At 40.1% G+C, this 21372-nt stretch overlaps 4 protein-coding genes and 1 long non-coding RNA gene across 6 annotated transcripts; 2 read left to right on the top strand and 3 right to left on the bottom strand.

Moving 5' to 3' along the window:
- Positions 1-1538: 1538 nt before the first annotated feature.
- LOC109535009 lies at positions 1539-2590 on the bottom strand. 2 transcript variants are annotated; one of them, XR_007280304.1, is made up of 3 exons: positions 2499-2590; positions 2354-2428; positions 1539-2248 (listed from the first exon to the last, which is right to left on the bottom strand). It is a non-coding gene; the product is annotated as an uncharacterized LOC109535009 (long non-coding RNA). The 2 variants fall into 2 exon arrangements; XR_002171679.2 differs by having other exon boundaries at positions 1539-2428.
- Positions 2591-2690: 100 nt separating this feature from the next.
- On the top strand, positions 2691-5338 carry LOC109535005 (aarF domain-containing kinase 1). Its single transcript, XM_019900818.2, has 9 exons — positions 2691-2781; positions 3009-3252; positions 3306-3515; positions 3568-3694; positions 3759-3963; positions 4021-4270; positions 4644-4822; positions 4874-5007; positions 5063-5338. Exons 2-9 carry the CDS (start codon positions 3028-3030, stop codon positions 5269-5271), a joined length of 1539 nt encoding a protein of 512 aa, XP_019756377.1. The 5' UTR covers positions 2691-2781; positions 3009-3027; the 3' UTR covers positions 5272-5338.
- A 128-nt stretch (positions 5339-5466) lies between these two features.
- Positions 5467-9080, top strand: LOC109535004 (ATP-dependent RNA helicase DDX54). Its single transcript, XM_019900817.2, has 13 exons — positions 5467-5788; positions 5846-6013; positions 6553-6682; positions 6735-6960; positions 7015-7183; positions 7245-7455; positions 7511-7725; positions 7781-7978; positions 8035-8194; positions 8245-8398; positions 8452-8587; positions 8641-8785; positions 8839-9080. The coding sequence occupies exons 1-13, from the start codon at positions 5606-5608 to the stop codon at positions 9033-9035; spliced, it is 2292 nt and encodes a 763-aa protein (XP_019756376.2). The 5' UTR covers positions 5467-5605; the 3' UTR covers positions 9036-9080.
- A 4300-nt stretch (positions 9081-13380) lies between these two features.
- LOC109534992 (tRNA (guanine(10)-N2)-methyltransferase homolog) lies at positions 13381-14832 on the bottom strand. Its single transcript, XM_048667507.1, has 6 exons — positions 14809-14832; positions 14621-14755; positions 14294-14557; positions 14021-14159; positions 13766-13964; positions 13381-13712 (listed from the first exon to the last, which is right to left on the bottom strand). The coding sequence occupies exons 1-6, from the start codon at positions 14830-14832 to the stop codon at positions 13406-13408; spliced, it is 1068 nt and encodes a 355-aa protein (XP_048523464.1). The 3' UTR covers positions 13381-13405.
- Positions 14833-15139: 307 nt separating this feature from the next.
- On the bottom strand, positions 15140-21013 carry LOC109535023 (juvenile hormone esterase). The gene is made up of 11 exons (XM_019900838.2): positions 20920-21013; positions 20733-20867; positions 20540-20680; positions 19132-19238; positions 18846-19075; positions 18579-18787; positions 18380-18524; positions 18145-18317; positions 17963-18092; positions 17753-17906; positions 15140-15358 (listed from the first exon to the last, which is right to left on the bottom strand). The coding sequence occupies exons 1-11, from the start codon at positions 20965-20967 to the stop codon at positions 15172-15174; spliced, it is 1659 nt and encodes a 552-aa protein (XP_019756397.2). The 5' UTR covers positions 20968-21013; the 3' UTR covers positions 15140-15171.
- Positions 21014-21372: the final 359 nt, after the last annotated feature.

Below are 21372 nucleotides of genomic sequence, written 5' to 3'. Positions count from 1 at the left end.
GCGTCCACAATCAATCAGGCGATTTAAAATAGGTCCAACAGTTTTTCAAAAACTTTATTGTAGTGGATCTTAGGCACAATTTTGTTGCACAACATCCATTGTTAGTTCTTAAAACAATATTTAACAGTGCACGGCAATATGCAAAATGCAAATGTGCAATCTCGTTTGCAAGGATAAATACTAGGTCGTTTGAAGATTTTCAAAAGTTTGTAATACATTTTTCTGCTAATTTATGGACGATCCGCATTTTTTGCTCTTAAACTGCTTTAGTGTGTATAATTGTGTGTGTACTTTAATTGAAAATTTAGAAGAAGGCGAAACTCGCACAGGCATTTAGTACATGAGCACCTTTAACCTAGTATTTGCAGTATCTGCAGCTTCTCCCTTGATAATTTGTTGAATCAATGTGATCAGCGTTATAAAATAAACTGCACCAGACACAATAATATCACACTCAATAATTGATAAATCAATATCACTGTCAGTTTAATAACGCAATGTGTATTTGAAAATTTTATCAGATCTACGGATGCACCCACACTAAGAGAAAAATGTCGAATTGAAACTACATATGTGCGTCCCAAGCCTCAGGCGCGAAGAGGCGGGAGGGGGAGCCGCCGTAACCGACAAAAATCGGTTTACCCTCCCATAAAAAGTTTATCACTTCAAAAAGTCTAGAGACCTTTTCTCTTCCAAATTGAACAGGAACTTGACAAATATTATTTATTTTTAGAAAAATCAGTGGCGTAACATTTTTCTATTTAAAATTATCTTCAGAGGTGCCTGTACCCACCCCACTGGAAAAGATAGAAACAACATTTTTATCCCAAAACGTGTATTGTTGTTAGTTGCCTAAGACCTGTCAAATTTCATTATAATATTCCAAGCGGTTTCCGAAATATTAATAAACAACATTTTTGTTATTAAAACTTTAACACCCTGTAGATCGGAAACTAATGGTTTTCGGAACCTGGTCTATTAACAACATATATCTGAAATTACTTGCACTATCACCCCCTACAAGGAATGCATCTACTTACCAAACACCCTGTAGAATTTACATAGATCTAAAAAACGATGTTTTTTTAGGGTTTGCCAGAAGATGATGACGAATCTATAAAGGAGATATACACCATGGTACCAACCAATAATAAACTTTCGGTAAAGTCTATTGAAGCTAGTGCACTAAAATATGTGTCAGGTTATTTGTATAAAAAAACCGACAACACACCAACTGAAGATTGCAGAGACTTTCTATATTTTAAAGAATATGACGGGACGAGAAGATTAAGATATGTAAGCAAAACCTTTTTAAACAAAATGTGTTTAGCGTTATCAATAATTAAATATATCTTTTACAGAAATTTTCATAAAAGTAACGTAATTGCCTATACTTAGGAAAATTTACAAAACAGAATATCATTTACCGACTGCCCCCATGATTTGAAATTAACGAAATGATTTGAAACGAACGATTTGGAATTAATACTGCAAAACGTATTTATTTAAACAATTATAAAAAAAATAAAAAGTTCAAGTTAGTTAAGTGAAATGTATATTTACATCTATTTTTTATGGATTTTCAAACAAATAATGTAATTGCGAATATTTTGGAAGCTCTACAAAGCAGAATTTATTTTACGGACTGTTCCCATAGTTTGTATTACAAATATAAATATTTAATTATTGTAAACAGTTAGGCAATATCATATAAAGGATGTAATTAGATGTAAGACTTATTCTTAAAAATGCTCCAAAGATTTTTTATCTGTAAAAAGTATTTATGTAAACAATAAACAACAAGTAATATATCTATTTATATGTATTTTTGTGTAGTTGTGTCATTTATCCCTATTATCAGCTACCCCTTGCGATACAATCCTTTCCTTATCCCAATAAGCCTTGTTCATAGAACTCATTCATTCAAGTTCACAGAAGTGCTGGGCTCCAGACCGCAAGCATTATAAGTTAATTAATTTAACAGTTTTTTCCTCGCTGGGCATAGAACAGGGGGTATTCCAATAGCTCTCAATGTCCGTCGCACTAACATTGTAATGTGCGTGATATAAAAGTGCTACCATATGTGAGTAGCACAGTGCATAGATAAAGGCACAGTGTTTCCCTGGGGCAAGTACATGCTGCCTTGCTCTTCCTTGTTCCTTGATGAGGCTGGCAATTCCCATAAATAAACACTTTTCCACATGTCCACTGGTGTAAGAGTTTTCTCCTCAAGCTAATTGTTTGGCGTCTAGTTCAAAAACAATTGCTATAAAACTGAACTTTATGATATGCTTTTCTGTCACTGAAGTTTAAAAATAAGATTCTATTTGAATATACATCGATATATATATACCTTTTGTTTATGTATATCTTACTTTTTGCCCGAAAATGTAATTCTGCAGTTGGAAACCACTAAATATTCTTGATGCTGTAAAGACAACATAAAAATGATAAAGTTAAATCGATATATTTCCGAGAAGCTACGCTAAAGATCTTACCTAAACTATTTGAGATGTTTCAAACCATATGCCACAGCAATAAATCGACTTTACACACTTCCCTAACACGTTAAAGACACTGAAAATCAGAAAATCCTAAAATACCGATATACCGATGAAAAAGGCTCAGTGTTTAGATTAAAAACCTGACCTACCGCAACACATCAAATGTCATTACGACATCACTAATGGCGCATGACACAAGCAACTGTTGGCTGACGGTGAAGTAGAGAAGTGCCACTAACCAAATTTAGCCTAGTTTGCCAGTTTATTTACTCTCCAGGTTTGGAAGTGTATTTTTACATTATATTTTATCTTGCTCATAATTACATAAGAGTAAAATGTTACAAAATTGACCCCCCAAAGCCCCAGTTAATTTGGATTAACTGACACAATAAGGCAAGCACTGTGCAAGCTTAGAAGTGGAAAGTGGCACAAATTCTTTTACAGTGACCGCAATTTCTCCTAGAGGTCCATTCTCTATTAACACCAGCCTGTGCTTTTGTCTAGGGTCAGCCTCTAGCCGAAAATGCTCTCTAATCGGGCGCGAAAGCTGCTGAAATACTCTCTGATTGGGGGGGCTTTGGCCAGCACAGCCCTGAGCTTGAAAGGCAACCAATACGAATGGGACTCCATTGGAATTGTGCGTCTAAGCAGGGCAGCGATAACTGTCTCAAAAATCGGTGTGATTTACAAAAAGGACCTGTATGGCAAAGGCCTGGATAAGAAGTCTTTAGAGTACAAAGAGTTAAAGGTAAGTTGCTTTGGCTATTCAAAGTCCGTCCTGTTAACGGGTTGTTTTTGTAGTCGGAATGCCACCAGAGGTCGGCTGAGAAGCTTCTGGAGCTGTGCTGTGCGAACAGGGGAGTGTATATTAAAGTGGGCCAGCACATAGCGGCTCTGGATTATTTGCTGCCTAAGGAATATGTGCAGACGATGAGGATTCTGCACAGTCAAGCCCCCAGTACTGATGTCAAAGACATTTACCGAGTGATCAGGGAAGACTTGAAGAAAGACGTAAGCAAGTTTCTCAAATAGAGGCAATATTCTGAACTTGTGTCCTTTTTAGCCCTTGGAAATATTCGAGTCCATAGAGCCTGAACCTTTAGGAACAGCTTCTCTAGCTCAAGTGCACAAGGCAACGCTCAAAGATGGCACGGTTTTAGCAGTGAAAGTCCAACATCCTTACGTGCAAGGTATTTTAGCGTTATTGTGTAAAGTTCAAAGGCACGTTGGCCATTATCAGACCCATATGTGTAGGCAATTCACGCATCGACATGAAAACCATGGAATATTTGGTGAAACTGATGAGCTGGGTATTCCCGGAGTTTAAGTTCCAGTGGCTCGTGGACGAGTCCAAAAAGAACATCCCGCAGGAGCTGAATTTTGCGCAAGAGGGCCAAAACGCCGAGAAAATCGCCAAAATGTTCGAGAACATTGAATGGCTCAAAGTGCCGAAAGTTCGGTAAGAAAGCACCGAATGTCGGTATGTTGAGGAGTTACGGGACGCAGTTTATTGCAGATGGGACCTCACCACTCCTCGCGTGCTCACAATGGAGTTTCTGGAAGGCGGGCAAGTGAATGATCTGAAATACATCGAAGCGCACAAAATCGACCCATATGAAATATCCAGCAAATTGGGCGCATTATATTCGCAAATGATTTTCATACACGGATTTGTGCACAGCGATCCACATCCAGGCAACATTTTGGTGAGAAGGAATCCGAAAGGTCAATGCGACATTGTGTTGCTGGATCATGGATTGTATGCGGTAAGTTTTTGTTTCAACCCCAGAGTTTCGGGTGGAAATCTGATTTGTTGCTGCGGTCAGAGCATGACTGTTCTAAAAGCTCTTTCGAAGAGAGCAAACGTTTATTCGAGCTTATAAGTGGGCCAAAGGCGATACGTATTTTTGCTTCTATCTCTTTGGAAGTGGGAATTTATATAATAATTAGGGGAATAATTAGTGAAATTTAAGGATATTTCAAACCGTTTCTAAAATGCAGTGCTTTAAACATTGAAGCGCGCTCAATTTGGACATTTTTGCTTCTGTATTCGTAAAAATTATGGATGCAGCTAATTGAAAGCTGCTTTACGCATATCAATAAGCCCCCCGCATTTAATTGACTCAGCGCAACTTTTAGACTTTAAAAGACGAATTTCGGATAAACTATGCCAACTTGTGGATGAGTATTCTGGATCGGGACCGCAAGGGAATGCGGCAATACAGCAAAAATCTAGGAATAGAAGGAGATGTGTATGGACTGTTCGCCTGTATGGTGACCGGAAGGACTTGGGATACTATCATGAAAGGAATCGACAGGTTGGCGCAAACCCTGCAGCCAGTTTGGACTATAAAAATATAAAATTTCAGGGAAAATTTCTCGAAAGGAGAGAAGGACTTTGTACAACAGCACTTTACCGGGCTGCTGCCCCAGATTTCATCGGTTTTAGAGAACGTGAATCGGCAAATGCTGCTCATTTTGAAAACCAACGACCTCATGCGCGGTGAGTTTTGACTGTTTTTATCAAGTTTTTGTTTAAATGCAGAAATTGGTTGCAGGTATTGAGCACACTTTGCGGACAGGGGCTAGAAAGGGCGCGTTTAAAGTTATGTCGCAGTGCTGCGTTCATTCGATTTACGACCAAAGATACAAAAAGTGCCACACTCGAGTTGAAAAACTGAAAGTGTCGCTTGGGGAAATGTGGGCGCTGTTTAAAATTCGCCTCTACTACGCGTTTTTGAACTTGCGGCATTTAACAGGAATTTAAGTGGAGATTGATTTTTTTTAAGTATTAACAAAACACCAAATGTATGGAATCATAATTATATTTTGTATTTATGGTTTTTGTAATAACTATCCTTCCCAACTCGAGTTCTTTTTTTGGTCTTGAACCCAATTTAACAAAAGTGACGAAGAAAAAAATAAAACTACGTCCACTATAGGTGTCTGCCTTCTCTCTCTCAGATCAAGAAGAACATGTGCCCACTACATGAACATAACCTAACTGATGTCAAGTGGCACAACTTGTCTTCATCTATGGTCAGTGCCTTGTTTATAGCCGTGCCATAAGCCTTGTTCTATGGTCAGTGCAGTATAGATCAATGGGAGATATACCGGGCTTTGCCGACCCCAATAAGGCGGTGGAAATTTCCAATGATGACGACGCATGGAAGAAAAAATCCGCCAAAAAGTCGGGGGGCTTCCAGTCGATGAATCTGAGCCATAACGTATTGAAAGGCATCATAAAAAGGGGCTACAAACAACCGACGCCCATACAGAGAAAGGTGGCGCTTGGAGTCAGGTTTCCAGTAGTATTAAGTGTAATAATTGGATTTTTGCAGACGATTCCACTGATTCTTGAAGGCCGGGATGTTGTTGCCATGGCCAGGACAGGTAGTGGGAAAACAGCCGCTTTTCTAATTCCAATGTTCGAGCGACTGAAAGCCCGCACTTCAAAGGCAGGGGCCCGTGGCCTCGTCTTCTCCCCTACCAGGGAATTAGCCCTGCAGGTTCGTTTCGCTTTTAGGGCGCCATAAAACAATCCCCATAAAATCTAGGTTGCATGTAGGATGCTTCCTTTGAATTGGGGTTTAAATGCATGCTGGTTTCTATGAAAATGTAAAGATTTTGCTGATGAAAAAACCATGTTTCGCAGTCCGTATGAGTTTCTCGCCGCATTTTCACGATATCGAGCTGAAACTTGGCGTTGATGTCGAGTTTGGATTGGACCAGGAGTCTGTTAAAGGCGTTTAAATCGCCTTTGAATGAGCCCCCAAAAGTGAAGATTTTTATTGCTTCCAATTATACCTATAAGGAATGACTGAAATTGCCGCGTTTATCATAAGGACCTTTTCGCCAGAGGCACTTTTACTGAATGTAGTTTATCGGGAATTCCTAACCATTAAAAAGATAGGAGAAAAACTAAGACGAAATACCTTCATTTCGACACATTTCTGCCTTGTCACTCTTCAAGTGAAATTCCTACTTTCTAAATAGAGGTATTTCTGACGAATCATTCAGCGCGTTAAATCAAATGTTTTCCTTATAGACTCTGAAGTTCTTCAAAGAAATCGGCCGTTTCATGAACCTTAAAGCGGCGGTTATTCTTGGAGGAGATTCAATGGAAGACCAGTTTTCCGCCATTCATGGAAATCCCGATGTTATAGTGGCAACTCCCGGTAAACCAACCAACAGTTTTGTTTCATTTTAGGCTAAAATTCCCACTTTCAGGTCGGTTTCTTCACGTTTGCATCGAGATGGAACTGAAGCTCAATAACATAGAGTATGTAGTGTTTGATGAGGCGGACAGGTTGTTTGAAATGGGGCTCACTGAGCAACTTACAGAAGTAGTAAGTCGTTTGCCCGATTCTAGACAGACTTTGCTGTTTTCCGCTACTTTGCCCAAAGTGCTGGTGGAGTTTGCTAAGGCTGGACTGAGTGATCCGGTTTTATTAAGGTTCCAGTGTGTTAGTTAAGCGATATTTGCGGGGGTTTAAAAGCGACTTTTCAGGTTGGATGTTGAATCCAAGCTTCCAGACGAACTAAAACTGGAGTTTTTCATAGTGCGGCCGGAGGAAAAACTGGCCGCTTTGCTGGTTTTGCTTCAAACTGTCATCGACTCCAAGCAGCAGACCGTTATTTTTGCGGCGACAAAGTACCACGTTGAGTACATCCATTCGGTAAGGCCGCTCTGGGCTGCTTGAGATCGTAATTTATGGACTATCTACTGGTTTTTTTCAGGTTCTGGATCTAGTAGGAATCACCAACACCTACATTTACTCCAACTTGGATCCTTCAGCGCGGAAAATTCACGCCGCCAAATTTGGAACTGGAAAAGTGAAGGTTCTAGTTGTAACCGATGTGGCTGCCCGCGGAATTGATATTCCTGCTTTAGACAATGTGATTAACTTCAACTTCCCGGCTAAACCCAAGCTGTTTGTCCACAGAGTCGGTGCGTATCCAGCGCCCATTTTTTTTGCTGATTATTCCCTTTTAAATCTTCGTAGGAAGATGCGCTAGAGCTGGAAGATCGGGAATAGCCTATTCCCTCATAGCCTCAGACGAACAGGCTTATCTGGTGGATTTACATCTGTTTTTGGGGCGCCCGCTGTCCATAGCAACTCTGAAGAAGAAAGAAGGGACTATTGGCAGAATCCCGCAGGATCTGGTGGACGAACATTTGAGCTCTTTGATAGTGTTGCATGAAAATCAGCTGGATTTGGTGGGTTTTTTACGGTCCTGAAAATTTCTTAATTTATGCGTTTGTGATATTGCAGACGTCGGCGCAAACAACGATAGAGAACGCGTATAAGAAGTACGTAAAATCGCGGCCTGCGGCTTCATCCGACAGTCATCGCCGCATTAAACAGTTGAATCTGAGCAATTGTGCTGTTCATCCAGCATTCAGAACAAACGGGGATGAATATCATCGAGACCTTTTGTTGGATCAAATTAGAAACTATCGCCCCAACGGGGTAAAGTTAAATAAATAAAAAAACGTTCAATCCAGTAATTGTTTTCTACGTTTTAGACAATTTTCGAAATATGTGGCAAAAACAAATCGCCGGAATATCTGATGATGAAAAAGAAAAGGTTGGCCGATAAGCACAAGATCGAATTGTTTAGGCAGCGGCATGAGACCGACCCGGACGAAAGCGAAAGCTTCCACGAACCAGTAACGTCTCTAACAGGTAAGCAAGATGGTTTAAACTTCGATAGTTTCTGCATCTTTGGGGTCTAGAGAGTTCCAAAGAGGACATCGAAGGCACATTCAAAAGCGTAATCGTGCCGAAGAAGCGCAAAATGGAACAGCTGTACAAGAAAGCCAAAAAGCCCAAAACAGTAGACGAAGTCTACATCCCCTATGCCCCCAAGGACCATCATACCGAGCAAGGGTAAGTTTCAACAAAGTCCTAAAGTTCAAACCGAGAAACTGTGGCATTTTCAGCTTGATAGTGAATAATTTCCATAATGAAGCCAACAAAGTGCAGTTCGACTTGACCGGCGACTCAGAGGAAGCCATGAACTCGAGCCACGTGAAGAAAAAGTGGGACCGCAAGAAGAAGAAGATGGTCGGGGTAGAGGTAAGTTCGTTTTCTGTCCAGCCCGTGGAAATATTCACTGGTTTTCGCTGTAGAACCCGAGAAAAGGTAAAATCAAAACGGAAAGCGGCGCTTGGATTCCAGCCACTTACAAGAGCGACAGATACGCCCAATGGAAAGAGAAAACCAAAACTGGAGCTAATGATGATGATTATGGCGATGAGGGCAGCGCTCCGCAAGGTGAAACGTTGTCTCAATACAATTGAAAGTCATTTAACTAGTTGGATTTGCAGATGTTAATGGGCCGAGACGCCACACGCACTGGGCGAAACACAACGAGAAGGAAAAGCTGAAGAAGCGCTCCTCGGACATGAAGAGCATGGACCAGATTCTCAAAGCCAGGGAAATTGCGGAACGCAAGAAAAGGAAGCAGAAGAAGGGCAAGGGCAAGGGCAAATCTAAGGGAAAAGGTCGCAGAAATAAGAGATAGGATTAGCTGGGGAATAAAGCCATGCTTTCAATGGCTTGGAATGTTTGTTCTTTGTTTCATTAACCTTGCATCTTGACTTTGCTCCGCATTTTCCCGATTGAACGGCTTAGAGTCGGACGATGATTCTTCGATTGAGGAGTGGGTACAACTCGGCAGTTGTTGCCTTAACCTTGTCGATGGCTGTTTTTATGTGCTTGTTCCAGGTCAGCTGCTTATCTAAAACAACACCCAACTATTTAGTATCTCTGTCCCATTTGATGTTTTGTTCCTCTATGGTGATGTTGCCATCGACACTGTCCTGCTTCCTGCCAATAAGTATGGCCTGGCTCTTCTCTGCATTTATCTTCAGCTTCCACTTGATGAACCATTGATGTAGTTCGTCAATTGCAAGCTGGAGCTGTTGCCTAATGCAGTCATTGCGCCATAAGGATGTCAGAAGGGCCGTATCATCTGCAAAGAGTGCCAGGTTCCTATTGGCAGGTCTTGGAATGTCGCTTGTATATATGTTGTATAGCAGTGGGGAGAGCACTGCTCCTTGCGGTACTCCTGCCTCAGTGCTTCTAGTTTCTGACCGGTGACCTCCAACTTTGACGCTGAAGCTCCTTCTGCAAATATAACTGTCTATTAACTGGCACAGTTTCTTGTTATTACCTGTTTCCATCATCTTGTAGATGAGACCGTCTCTCCACACTCTGTCGAACGCTCTTTCGACATTCAGTCGTTCGGTACTGATTCATTTTTTTGGTGCATCTTGCTACTATCCTGAGCAGCTGAAGTTCCGTGGAATGCTTTCCTCGGAATCCAAACTGTTCTGGTGGAAGCAAATCAAGCTCGCTCGTTTCCTCCTTAATTCTCCTCAGTATAACCCTTTTCTTGTAGTAAAAGTAGTTTTGGAGGAAAGTCCTGTTTTTCTTGGGCTCCGGGAGCATGATGACTTGTTTCCAGATGCTTGGGAAATGACCAGTCCTGAAAATCGCATTAATCAAGTTAGCTACAGCGACCAGTCTTTTTCTCGGCATGTTGTTGGTGATTCCATCTCTTCCAGGGGCTTTCTTAGCTTTGGTTCTTCTGATGATGGCTGCAACTTCTGCTGGCGAAGTTGGGGGGAGGTGGCTGGCTGACTTTTCACTCCGAAGCTTATTTACTGTCCTTCTGACAGTTGCTTCGTGGTGTAGGTCATCGTTTGGGTGGTGGTTTACCCTGGCCTCACTCTCGATCGCTTCCGCAAACGCCTCAGCTTTGCCGCCATCTGTAAATACCAAACCTTGAGTTCCGTGGAGAGCTGGAATTTTGGTACCTTCTCTTCTTAGGGCCTTTTGCATACTCCATATGCTTTGGTCCTCAGGTTTCAACTCCCAAGCGGTTTTCCCATTTCTGGTTCCTGTGCTTCAGTAAGGCTTCTTTCAGCAGTTGCCCTTGTCGGTTAGGGGCGATTCTGTTTTCTTCTGTGGGATGTCTGCGGAATGTCCTGCGTAGTCTTCTATGGTTGGTGATTTTTCTGCGGATGGCGACCGGGAGTTCTTCCCGAACCACCGACAATTCTGTAGTCACCGAGCTTTTGCCATGCGCTTGTTGGATGGCTGCCCCTCATCCTCTACCTGCGGAATTTCGATTAGTAGGTGTGTGAGCTCTTTGAACTTTACCCAGTTTGTTGTGGTTCTAGTCCCGCGCAGTGGCGTCCTTTCTTCTTTTTTTTTAATGGTGAAATTTTCAAGTTGCTTAATACTTGCTTTAATTTGGAAACTACGATTTGTTAAAGAAGAGAGCGTATTTGCCAGATGATATCAATTTTGAGACCAAATTTTACGAAACTGGCAAAATTCAATATTCGGTGGATTTTTCTGAAATTTTTCCAATACTTGGAATGAACTGTCTTTTAAAGATGGTGAATTTTTCACGTTTCTACTTGCTTTAATTTGGCAACTATGATTTTTTTAAAGAAGAGAGCGTATTTGCCAGAAGATATCAATTTTGAGACCAACTTTTACGAAACTGGCAAAATTCAATATTCGGAGGATTTTTCTGAAATTTTTCCAATACTTGGAAAGAACTGTCTTTTAAAGATGGTGAAATTTTCACGTTGCTGCTTGCTTTAATTTGGAAACTACAATTTTTTAAAGAAGAGAGCGTATTTGCCTGAAAATATCAATGTTGAGGTCAACATTTACTAAACTGGAAAAAATCTAAATTTCAGGCCACTTTTATGAGACTTTCAGCTTCTTTAGAGTCAGATTCACATCCTCTTCGAAAGAGGATGTGAATTTCAAATATCTAGTTGCTTGAACGTGGAAGCTGCGATGTTTTAGACAAGGAAGCGCGCTTGACTGAAGACATTTTTTGAGACCAACATTTACTAAGCTGGAAAAAAATAGGGTTCGAGGTGACTTCTATGAAATTTTCACCATCGTTAGGGCCAAGTATTTTGTAATGATTGTGAAAGATCCAAGTTGGTATTTGCTGCAGTTTGGAAGCGACGAATTTTTAAAGGACAGAGCGTACTTGACTGAAGACATGAGGTTTGTGATCAATACTTCTCAAGTTGTCAAAGACCAGGTTTGGGGGCGATTTTAATGAAACTTTCAGAAATTTGAGAATCAAGCATCTTCTAAAGATAGTGATAATTTCAAGTTGCTAATTGCTCTAGTTTGGGAGCTGCGAATTTTTAGGCGAGTGAATGTACTTGACTGAAAACATCAATTTTCAGACTAACTTTACTTACTGTACTAAGCTGGTAAAAATCGTAACTCTGATGGATTTTTACGGAACTTTCAGCATCGATAGTTCTTCTGATGATGGCGAAAATGTCACCATTCCCACTTCCTACGAGGTAATTTGAATTACAATTTGTGCCAATTAAGTTTCACTTTAGCACCTTAAAATGAACAACGCCATTCTCAAACACCCTGTATACTTTCACAAAATATTGCAATAATCTGGCAGACCAACGCCAGGACTAAACATGCTTCCCACTTCCGCCTTGATCCTTTCAATCCTTGGCCTTTCGTCCGCCTCTTTCAAGAGAATATTGGTGAAAGCATCTTTCCGATCCTGTCGAGATCCTTGTCGGGATCTCTGGGCCCAGGATTACTCCACCTTAGGCATCTACTGCTTCTGCTAACAGTCGGCCTTTACTGCAGGTTCGAGTGCTATTCCACTCCGTGTTTTTGCAGTTTAGGTCGCCTATCAACAGCCTGGCTTTATTGTTCCATTGTCCATTGTTAACATTGTCCGGATGTCCAGCAGGTTCAGGGCTTCCTGAGCAGCTCTGTAAACAGAAGTAACAATTACTGGCCCTTTGGAGTTGTTGACTTGCACGCTGATGGCGTGTATGTCTGTGTCCTCTACTTTTATGCTGTGATGGTCGATGTCCTTCCTAATTAGGAGGGCCACTCCTCCACGTTGGGTGCTGTCGTCGTGCCTGTAAACCTCATAATCTTGTATATTAATTCTAATATTACTTGCTACCTTGGTTTTCTGGAGTGCTACTGCTGCAGGATTCCTGTTGTTCAGGAACTCGTCCAGCTCTGGACGGCGAGTTCTTAGCCCATTGACGCTACTGTGAAACTGTCAGGCCGTTTAGGCATGGAGCCGGGATATTGCCGCCTGGACAATGGCTTCTAAGGACTCCCTGTCCATTGCTGCTACTTGTTCCTGCGTACTGCTGCTAGGGGTGGTCCTTTTTGAGGTTGTTTTCCTGTCTTTGCGGTCGACCGGAATCTTCCTTTTGTTCCTTTTGGGGTACATGGCATCCCCTCCAGCTGGCTGGATGCCCTTGGGTGCCACATAGCGCGCACAGACTCACTTATATGTTGTGAAATAAGATGTACTTATTGCAAGATTTGTTGGCATGTCTTTCAATGCACATGTTTAGATTACCAAATCAAAAATATGATATGTAAGCATGTTCTTTTTATTGCATTTCATGACAATAACCAATTACAAGTGCCACCTGTTGATACGATAGATGCTACAAATGCCACACGTATGAGCGAAATTTTACAACAATCTGTTTTACGTACAAAACTAAGGTCAGAAGAACGGAAGCTTGTTGAAAAATGCTGCTATTCAGTTGCTCTCCAATATAGAATCAAAAATGTTTTCAGAAGATTCAGATTTTATTGGAAAAATTTTCAATTGTAAGGGTGTAGCAGAAAATCAAACGTGCCAAGCAAAGGAATTTCAATTTAAATGAAAATCTGCTTGTCCTGCTAGCAAGAAAATAGTAAATCAAACGTTTTTTCCTACTAAAAAAGCAATAGTAATATCTACACCGTATCCAAGCCAAATTTCGATAAAAATATTATTATTAAAGAAATGTTGTCTCAGTCTATACAGGGTGGCCATTTTCTAAATCTTTGTATGAGTAACTTCTACATTTTTAAAGATAGAGAAGCCTTGTTATATGTTCTATGCTCTACCATAGAGTAAGTAAAATACTTTCGAAGAGCAGCTTCCTTTTGGCGCTTCACCCTTCTGCACTCTTCCCGAACCACAAAGTATTTGTCCCTGAAGTCCTGAATGTTCGCATCCTTTATGTTGAGCTCGTCCACAGAGGAACGTTTCACTTTTTTGTACGTCAGCAGTCTTCTTGAGGTCACTTTGCTGAGCGGCTGTTCGGAATTGGCGATCAGAGTCAAGCAGGGATGCCTGGGCAGGCATTTTTCCGTATAATCTTCCCTGCAATTGTCGATTATAGTTGATTTTTTCGCGGGTTGTGTGAACATTCTTACCTGAATACTGGAAACCAGCAAACTAGTCGTCCTTCTAGTCTCAAGTGTTTAGATGCGAATATCAGCAAGTCTCGGTAGATGCTGGGAATTCCGTATTCGATTTTTGCGGGTACGTGAGTGGGCAAATGTTCATCGCTGACTATGTAATTTTGCTTCTCCGTTCCCACTCTCTCGGTGGCTTCTCTGATTCCATAAGGAGCTGCAAAGGAAACAAATTTAGTCAAAACTGATTGATTCACAGCTCATTCGGCGTACGGTCTGTTATTATGGCATCGAATTCCATGGAATCTCTCCAAAAGGACAGGCTGAAGTCGTTTATTAACACATCAATGTATTTGTGGCTTAAGTTGTATTGTTTTATGTTGGCTTTGATACTCTCGTCCTTGGCTCTTTTCTATAAAGCAGCATGTTTCAACAATTTTCTATAATTAGGAAAAACTCTATCGCAAAGACTAATGATTCGTAGAATTCAAAAAGAGATTCAGTCTCGCTCTGTACACCCAAAAAACATTAAAATGTAAGCCGCACCTGCTGTTTAATCCTGGTCGGTTTTGTCTTCCCATGTAACATCAAATAGTCGATATCAGATTCGAAAACATAGACACCAAACTCAGCAACAGCCACCAACAAAGATCCGTAGCCTACAAATGGGCCCAAAATAATACTGCCACTATTCACTTGAGCTTGATTTGCCATCAGCAATGAGAGCTGCGGATCCATGCTGGTGTTTCCAATAAACTTCCTGGTTTTCAATGAGAGCTTCTTTAAGAGCTGCCTGAGGCCACTTGCCACCTAAAACAGGCCCTGTAGACTCATGAATGTTCAGCTGGCAGCTCGAAACACCATCAGACTTACATTCCTTCCGAAAAATACTTCATAGGGCGTAGTTGGGATTTTGACTGCTCTTGTGCCGTAAAACTCAATATACTGCAGACCGACATCGGGGCCTTTCAGCTTAACTGGGCCCCGTATTGGCAAATAATCAAACGCCTAAAACAGTGTTTTTCAGTTCAAAAATGTTCGTTTATATGCCCACGACTAACTTCCAGCTTGGCAACCTTCTGCATAGATAAAGACTGATACACAGACTACATACTATTCTTCTTCTAACTAACTTCTATTTTAAACGACTTTGATGGTTCAAAATAAGCGGCAAAGTTCCCAGACTTGCCCCTTAAGGTGCTATGTAGGAGATCAATGGATTTTTGCACAGTCACTAAATTCCAATTTTCTTAAAATTTGAATCAATAATTCTAATTGTGTATATGTATTAGAAATTGCACCAAAAAAAAGGAAAATAATAGCGAAATAAAAACATATTTAAGAAACTTAAACAGGAACATAACAAAAAAACAAACCAAACAAAATGAGCAATTTATTTTTTTATCAATTTTTTATTTCAGTAATTAATAAACAATAAAGGGACGTTGGCCGTAATTATTGAATGCGCTTCTCCAAGCGTTGTAACGTGGCGACTTTGGGGTGTCTTTCAGTTCCAACGTTTCGTTGATATTCAAGTAGACAAAGTTATCTTCAGAGACGACGGGCCAAATTAAGTTGGAGAGCAATTCCACGGGCTCTGGAGTGGGATTTCTAAAATAATTAAGAAAATTCAGGTCAAACGCTTTCAAATTTTTCATTTTGTATTGAAACAAAAACGCATTTTTACTAGAAAATAATATTTTTGACTACAAAAAGATGATTCCAGCTCCACCACGGAGGCGTGGCCAATTGAAGCAATTGATCCTTCAATTGGTCAATGCGACGACTTTCGGTTAATTAAATGCGTTTTTGTTTGTTGAAAGTTTACTTTTGCTTTAAAAATTAATATTTTGGAGGAAATATCTAACGAATTGCAACAGTCAGGTTTTCAACCGGTAAATTATGCAGCTCCACCAAATGGCGTGGCCAAATATACAGGGTGGTTTTTTTATATTGAAACATTGAAATATTTCGGAAACGAGTGATCCGAGAAAAAAATGTTTCAAATAAGAAGTTAGTATCTGGGAGGGGGGAGTTTATTTGTGTCACGAAAAAAACGCCTACTTTGTTCTTGTGGATTAAGCACCGGGTAACTTGAGAATTTCAAATGGCAACTACAACATTTTACTGGAGGTTCGAATAGTACGTCAAAAAGTGAGATTAATTTATCCAAAACATTTTCTTCGACTTTTTCAGATCACGATGCCACGATCCATCAATTATCAGTTTTTTTGCTTTAGATCTGCTAAACTATCTATTATTTTATTGAAACGCAGAAAATTTTAGTGTTACCAATAGCATCTATTAATGTCAGGAATATTCGGTCCGAAAATAAAAATAATACAAAATAAAAAAAACCCTCCACCTGTCAAAATCAAAAGAAAATGTTTTAGATAAATTATTCTCACTTTTTGACGTACTACTCGAATCTTCAGTAAAATCTTGTGGTTACCATTGGAAACTCTCAAGTTGGCCCCTGCCACGCCTACAAGATAGGCCTGGGTAACGCAGTGAATTTTTAGGAGTTGGCGCAGTGGTAGGCATCTGGTTTGTGCACCAACTCAACGCACCAGCGCAGTAACTCAGTTGCGGTGCTGGGAAAATGTTGATGACTTTTTTTACTTGTTTTTAGGTTTATTTTAAATTTTATTAACAATATTTTTAAAATTTCTTCAAAACTTCAGAATTTTCCAGTTTCAGCCAAGTTACTACTAGTTTCTTCTAAATGTTCAATTTTCGTTGAAAGCCGTTCTCTCAGCTTTTTTCAGCGTCGAATTGGGGACTAAAACTAAAAAAAGTTTTTAAACGAGTTTTTTCAGCCAAAAATTACAAAATTAATTTTGCCAGAAAATTCGCCTCATTCATCTGCTTGCAGGGACTTTAGAAAACCCATTTCAGCTTCGAATTTGGTACAAAAATCGAATAAATTTATTCAGTTTTTTACCGAAAGTAAAAAAAAATTGAAGAAACGACCATAGCAAAAGTTTACAAAAAATATTTGGAAAATTTGCCATCCTCATTGCTCTGAAGATTTTTAAAGTTCCTTTAAATTTTCAGGTTACTCCAGTTTTAACAATGTTTTCTACGCAAAAATCGTATTATTTTTTAGTTTTACATAAAATACTGATAATTTTCAGGTATTTTTTGTGAAAAATTGTAAAACAAATTTTATTGGAACATTCGCCTACATAACCGCTTTGCAAAAATTTTTGAAAAACTTTTTGCAGCTTCGAATTTGGACAAAACCCTAATAAATATTTCTGCGTCTTTTTCCAAAAATATTTCCCCGAACTGAAAAAGCAAAAGTTTATAATCACTTATTTGGAAAACCCTTGGAAACTGTAGTTTCTTTACTTTTAGGTCAATAAAAAATGTATATTTCTATTTCCAAACAACACTGTTTCTAAACAGAAAAACAGCGTTTTTCCTAACGTTTTACTGTAAAATACTGGGAAACTGAATCTTTTTTGCAAAAAAATTAAGAGATCGTTTTTAGAAGAAAACTCGTCGACTTTCTTTGGACTCAGTTGTGCTGCTGATAAAATCAACTTTTTTTTTTCGTTGTTGGAACAAAGTTGTAAAACGTTACTCAGGCAAAATGTTGACCTTTTTTTTTAAATGGGAAAATTCCAGTCTCGGGTCTCGTAAAGCCATAAATGGCTTATAACCCATTAACCGATGAGTTATAACTCGTTAACTCAGAGAGCGGCAACAACTCAATAGCTCAACAACACAGTGTTACCCAGGCCTGCTACAAGGTCGAAGTAGGCGTTGTTTATCTGACACTAATCAACTTCCCCCTGCCACATATTAACTTCTTATTTGAAATGTTTGCGAAATATTCAACTGTTTCAAGATAAAAAAAAACACCTTGCGTATACGCCGATATTCAAAAATAATGAAAACCTTTTAACTTTCTGTGGCGTTTCTACATGTCTTAGCTCTGCGTTGAGTCTTTTTAGTAAAATTACACTTTTTAAAGGGGTTTTATGGCCCAATACTTACCCATATTTGTAGAAGTTGGACCACAATTCAATGAGCCTCCAATGCGTGATTACATCGCTGGCTGGAAAATTGTCATACTTCGTATTGTCGAAAGACCCCGCCTTCGTTATGGATAAATAATGGGATTCTTCTCCATGCGCAACATTATCGGCACCTAAAGCACACCAATCGATTTCTTGGAACGTTGGCAACTTTCTCCCAATCTTTTACCTTCAATAGAATACTGATAAATCCCCATTTCACCTTTATAGGAGAACTGATAAAAGTACACTGGGCTGTATTTGGCGTAGAGTTCCGCGAACCTGATGATGGATTTTGTGAAAACTGAGTCACTGTCGTACTGAAAAACACCTGGATAACGAGCGCAAATGAGATTGTAGTTGAGTACTGACTGAAACAGTTGAGCCCAGCTTTTGTGCAAAAGTGTCCTCTCCCACGTAAGCTCCCTTGATTAGATTGGCTATTGCCAGTCTGTTTTCCTCGGATTCTTCGTCGAATTGCCATGGAACGATGGAAAGAGGCTTTTGGTCGTAGCCCTGAGCCTCTACCTGCAGACTTGGGATATCTAAAATTTTGTTTAGGAAATAGTCAACATCCCAGCTGTTGTTTTTAGTTAGTTCCGCTTACTTGCAGCTTTGCCAATATATTCCTCTGAATTAATGCCGATGAAAAGGGGCACTTTCACAACATCCCCAGCCTCCACCAACTCGTACATTGGTTGAGTGATGAACGCCCCCTCATGCTCCGGTTCCAAGGTAGGCAAAGGAATACCCTGGAAGTTAATTTGTGTTTGCTTCCAGTTCACTATGTGAAAGGCGGCACTTACTGAAGAATACAAAGCTGCTGAAGCAGCATCCACTTGGCGAGCGGTAGCACTTTGAAGAAACTCCAGAAGAAACGCTGTGGACGTGTTGGTAAGAGCAACGCCATCATTAACAGTTTTGGCCAATCTGATAGTGTAGGGCAAGTTGTCCCTTGTCCAGGCCCACGGGCAGAGCGCTGACCCACTTTCAACCAAAGCATGCTTTACCATGCCTGGAAAGATATCATTCCCGTTAACAGCATTGAAATATACTGAGCGTTTTGTATATACCGGCCGATTTCTGATTCAAAAGTTGATAAGTAACGGAAGCTCCGCCAGCACTTTGTCCCTGCAAGGTGATGTGGCTCTTGTTGCCTCCAAACAGCTCGATATTTTCGTAGGTCCATTGCAGGGCCAGCTGTTGGTCCTTAAGGCCCGCATTGCCAGGAATCACTGTGTCTCCAGTGGACAGGAACCCAAAGGGTCCCACTCGATAGTTGAAGTTCACTACCACAATGTCTCTGAGGAGATGGGGTCGGAAATGCGTCATTTTACCTGTGGAGGTTTAAAGTAGTACCTTTCAATGAACCAATCAGGTCCGCCACGCCCATATCCAGCAGATCCGCTGCGGAAGGATCCTCCATAGATTCCTAGAACCACTGGCAGTTTTGTGATGCTGTCGGCCTGGAATATTGATGGAATTTAGGCAGTTTTCGAAAAGTTTCAAGCTCCGTTTTTCTACCTGATTAATTAGAAAACTTGGGATTTTAACGTTAAATGTTAGGTTTTTTAGTGGCTTAAACTGCGCATTCTTTGGCTCCACGCAGAGCACTTAGATCACTTAGAGGCGTGAAGAAAAGTTTTAAATACAACTATATTTTCGTACAAAGTTTTCAGTTAGTCTGCAACAATTTCTTATTGTGCTTTTACTGCTGGTTTTGAATTAGCTATTTCCCCATCGGGTTTACTTTTTTGCGTTTAATTAGACGTGGTAATTTTAACTGCAGACAGGGTGGATTTTTAGTGCGAGAAATGCAGCTTGAAACGCTGCATATGCACCGTTAATTGTTTTTTTCTTACTTGCAACGTTGGCAGATTATCGCCATTTTAGTAAAATTTTGCTTACATGGTGTCTAAAAATTTATTGTAGAAGCAAAAAAAGCAGTTAAAGATACAAAAAATACGTCTTTCCAATCACCACAAACAAAAAATTGCTTAAGATCGCTTGAAGGGTTTAAAATGCTTCAAAATGCTCGTTTTCTAGTCACAATTACTGGCAAAACAACCGAGTGATCAGCTCGAGAAGAGACATCGCAGCTTGTTGCATAAGTATCTTCAAAAGCAGCCCCTAAATTACTGTCTGGTTTTGCCACTTAAGACGCAACTAATAAAGTGTCTGAAGGTAATTTAAAGTATATTTAAAGGGCTTTATAAGGAAGGTTTAAGGCCGACAATCGCTTGAGAAACACCCGAATAATGAAGCAAAGAAACATCGGCGGTAGTATTTTTAGTGGCTCCAAGTGCAGATTGTCAATTACATTCAAATAAATTTGCAATTCAAATTCAAGCAAAAAAGTGCTTAAGATCGCTTGAAGGGTTTTAAATGCCAGACATTTTTTGTTAATAAAAGTTACGTCAGATTGTCTTTTTTTGATGTAAAGAATTATTGTTCATGTGCTTACGGGACACCCTGTAGGGAATTGTCTAACCGCGGAAACCTGGTTTTCGAGTAGAATTTTTGATAAGGTGACAATTTTTTGGTATTCCAAATTATTTTTATTATAAATTACAATTATTCCAGAATACTTCTTTGGTCACATTTTTCGAAGCAGTTTTTAATATATTTTTCATAACTTGTCAAGTGTTTTTGATCGCACTTCTTTACCATGAGGAAAAGCTTTCCACCACACTTTCAAACTCCTACAAACTTAAATCGGTACATTGAACAGCTCTATTGCTAGAGCCAGGTTTTGGTGCTCACTCACCAATTCCAGCTGCGGAGTGAAAACATTCACGTACAAACAATTTTCGTTTTCCGTGTCGGAATCGCTGTTCACTTGGAAGCACTTATCGGGATCCGCAATTGCGTCGATGATTTCTTCCCAAGGATCTGCTTCAACTGGAGCCTAAAGTTCGATAATTATTTAAGGGTTGGTTGAAGGGTATTTTGGTGCCTACTTGAAAACGCAGCTCGCCTACTGGCGGCTTGGCAAAAGGAATTCCAGTGAATCCATAGAAAGTCCGGTTTGCTGGACTCAGCAGCGACCTGCCTCGCACTGTTCCTTTGGGAGTCGTGACCAGAATGTCTCCAGCCTGGAAATCCTGATTCTTTACCCCATGCAAGTTTAAAGCGATCTACCAATACCGTGCACTCCAACACCGCAAAAAAACCCACAAGTAGCAACCAGAACATATTTAGCACTTGTGCATATATTTCGCAGGCGATTCGTTTAAATACTTAAATAGAAAGGTTCTTGAAAGATTATTAGAACTATTAGATACGCTTTTAGGTAGGTATTAGTCCATATCAAAGGTGCTTCAGATTTACGTTTAAAAATTGCCCAGCTAGAAAGTTTTTTCATCAGCCTGCAGCCAGTTAAGATTACATTTTTCGGTATTTTTAGCCGCTGATAGTATTCACAAATGTACAAAAATTCAAGTATTTAGTTGCTCCAGTTTGGAGGTGCACAATTTTGGAAACTGGCGCAATCGAATTGAAATTTCTGGCCAGGCTCAACTGTAGGTTTATAAGTTGTTGCAAAATAATTGTTCAATACAAGCAGGTAGAAATTTTGGTCACTTGCAGCCCCCAAATGGA

This window comes from Dendroctonus ponderosae, unplaced genomic scaffold (genome assembly GCF_020466585.1).
Source record: "Dendroctonus ponderosae isolate FM_Combo_2020 unplaced genomic scaffold, Dpon_F_20191213v2 Dpon_F_20191213_1, whole genome shotgun sequence".
Taxonomy (NCBI): Eukaryota; Metazoa; Arthropoda; class Insecta; order Coleoptera; family Curculionidae; genus Dendroctonus; species Dendroctonus ponderosae.
This window is presented reverse-complemented; position numbering and strand designations above follow the sequence as displayed.

Bases quoted from the DNA above. Each gene is read 5' to 3' on its own strand.
- LOC109535005 (XM_019900818.2), top strand. From the start codon at position 3,028: ATGCTCTCTAATCGGGCGCGAAAGCTGCTGAAATACTCTCTGATTGGG. The intron at 3,253-3,305 runs GTAAGTTGCTTT...TTGTTTTTGTAG, and splicing joins TAGAGTACAAAGAGTTAAAG to TCGGAATGCCACCAGAGGTC. The intron at 4,823-4,873 runs GTTGGCGCAAAC...ATAAAATTTCAG, and splicing joins ATCATGAAAGGAATCGACAG to GGAAAATTTCTCGAAAGGAG.
- LOC109535004 (XM_019900817.2), top strand. From the start codon at position 5,606: ATGGGAGATATACCGGGCTTTGCCGACCCCAATAAGGCGGTGGAAATT. The intron at 8,588-8,640 runs GTAAGTTCGTTT...TTTTCGCTGTAG, and splicing joins AGAAGATGGTCGGGGTAGAG to AACCCGAGAAAAGGTAAAAT. The intron at 8,786-8,838 runs GTGAAACGTTGT...TTGGATTTGCAG, and splicing joins TGAGGGCAGCGCTCCGCAAG to ATGTTAATGGGCCGAGACGC.
- LOC109534992 (XM_048667507.1), bottom strand. From the start codon at position 14,832: ATGCAGAAGGTTGCCAAGCTGGAA. The intron at 13,965-14,020 runs GTACGCCGAATG...TTTCCTTTGCAG, and splicing joins CGATGCCATAATAACAGACC to CTCCTTATGGAATCAGAGAA. The intron at 13,713-13,765 runs GTAAGAATGTTC...CGACAATTGCAG, and splicing joins TGCTGGTTTCCAGTATTCAG to GGAAGATTATACGGAAAAAT.
- LOC109535023 (XM_019900838.2), bottom strand. From the start codon at position 20,967: ATGTTCTGGTTGCTACTTGTGGGTTTTTTTGCGGTGTTGGAGTGCACG. The intron at 20,681-20,732 runs GTAGGCACCAAA...ATCGAACTTTAG, and splicing joins TAGGCGAGCTGCGTTTTCAA to GCTCCAGTTGAAGCAGATCC. The intron at 17,907-17,962 runs GTAAAAGATTGG...GGTGTGCTTTAG, and splicing joins TTATCAGTATTCTATTGAAG to GTGCCGATAATGTTGCGCAT.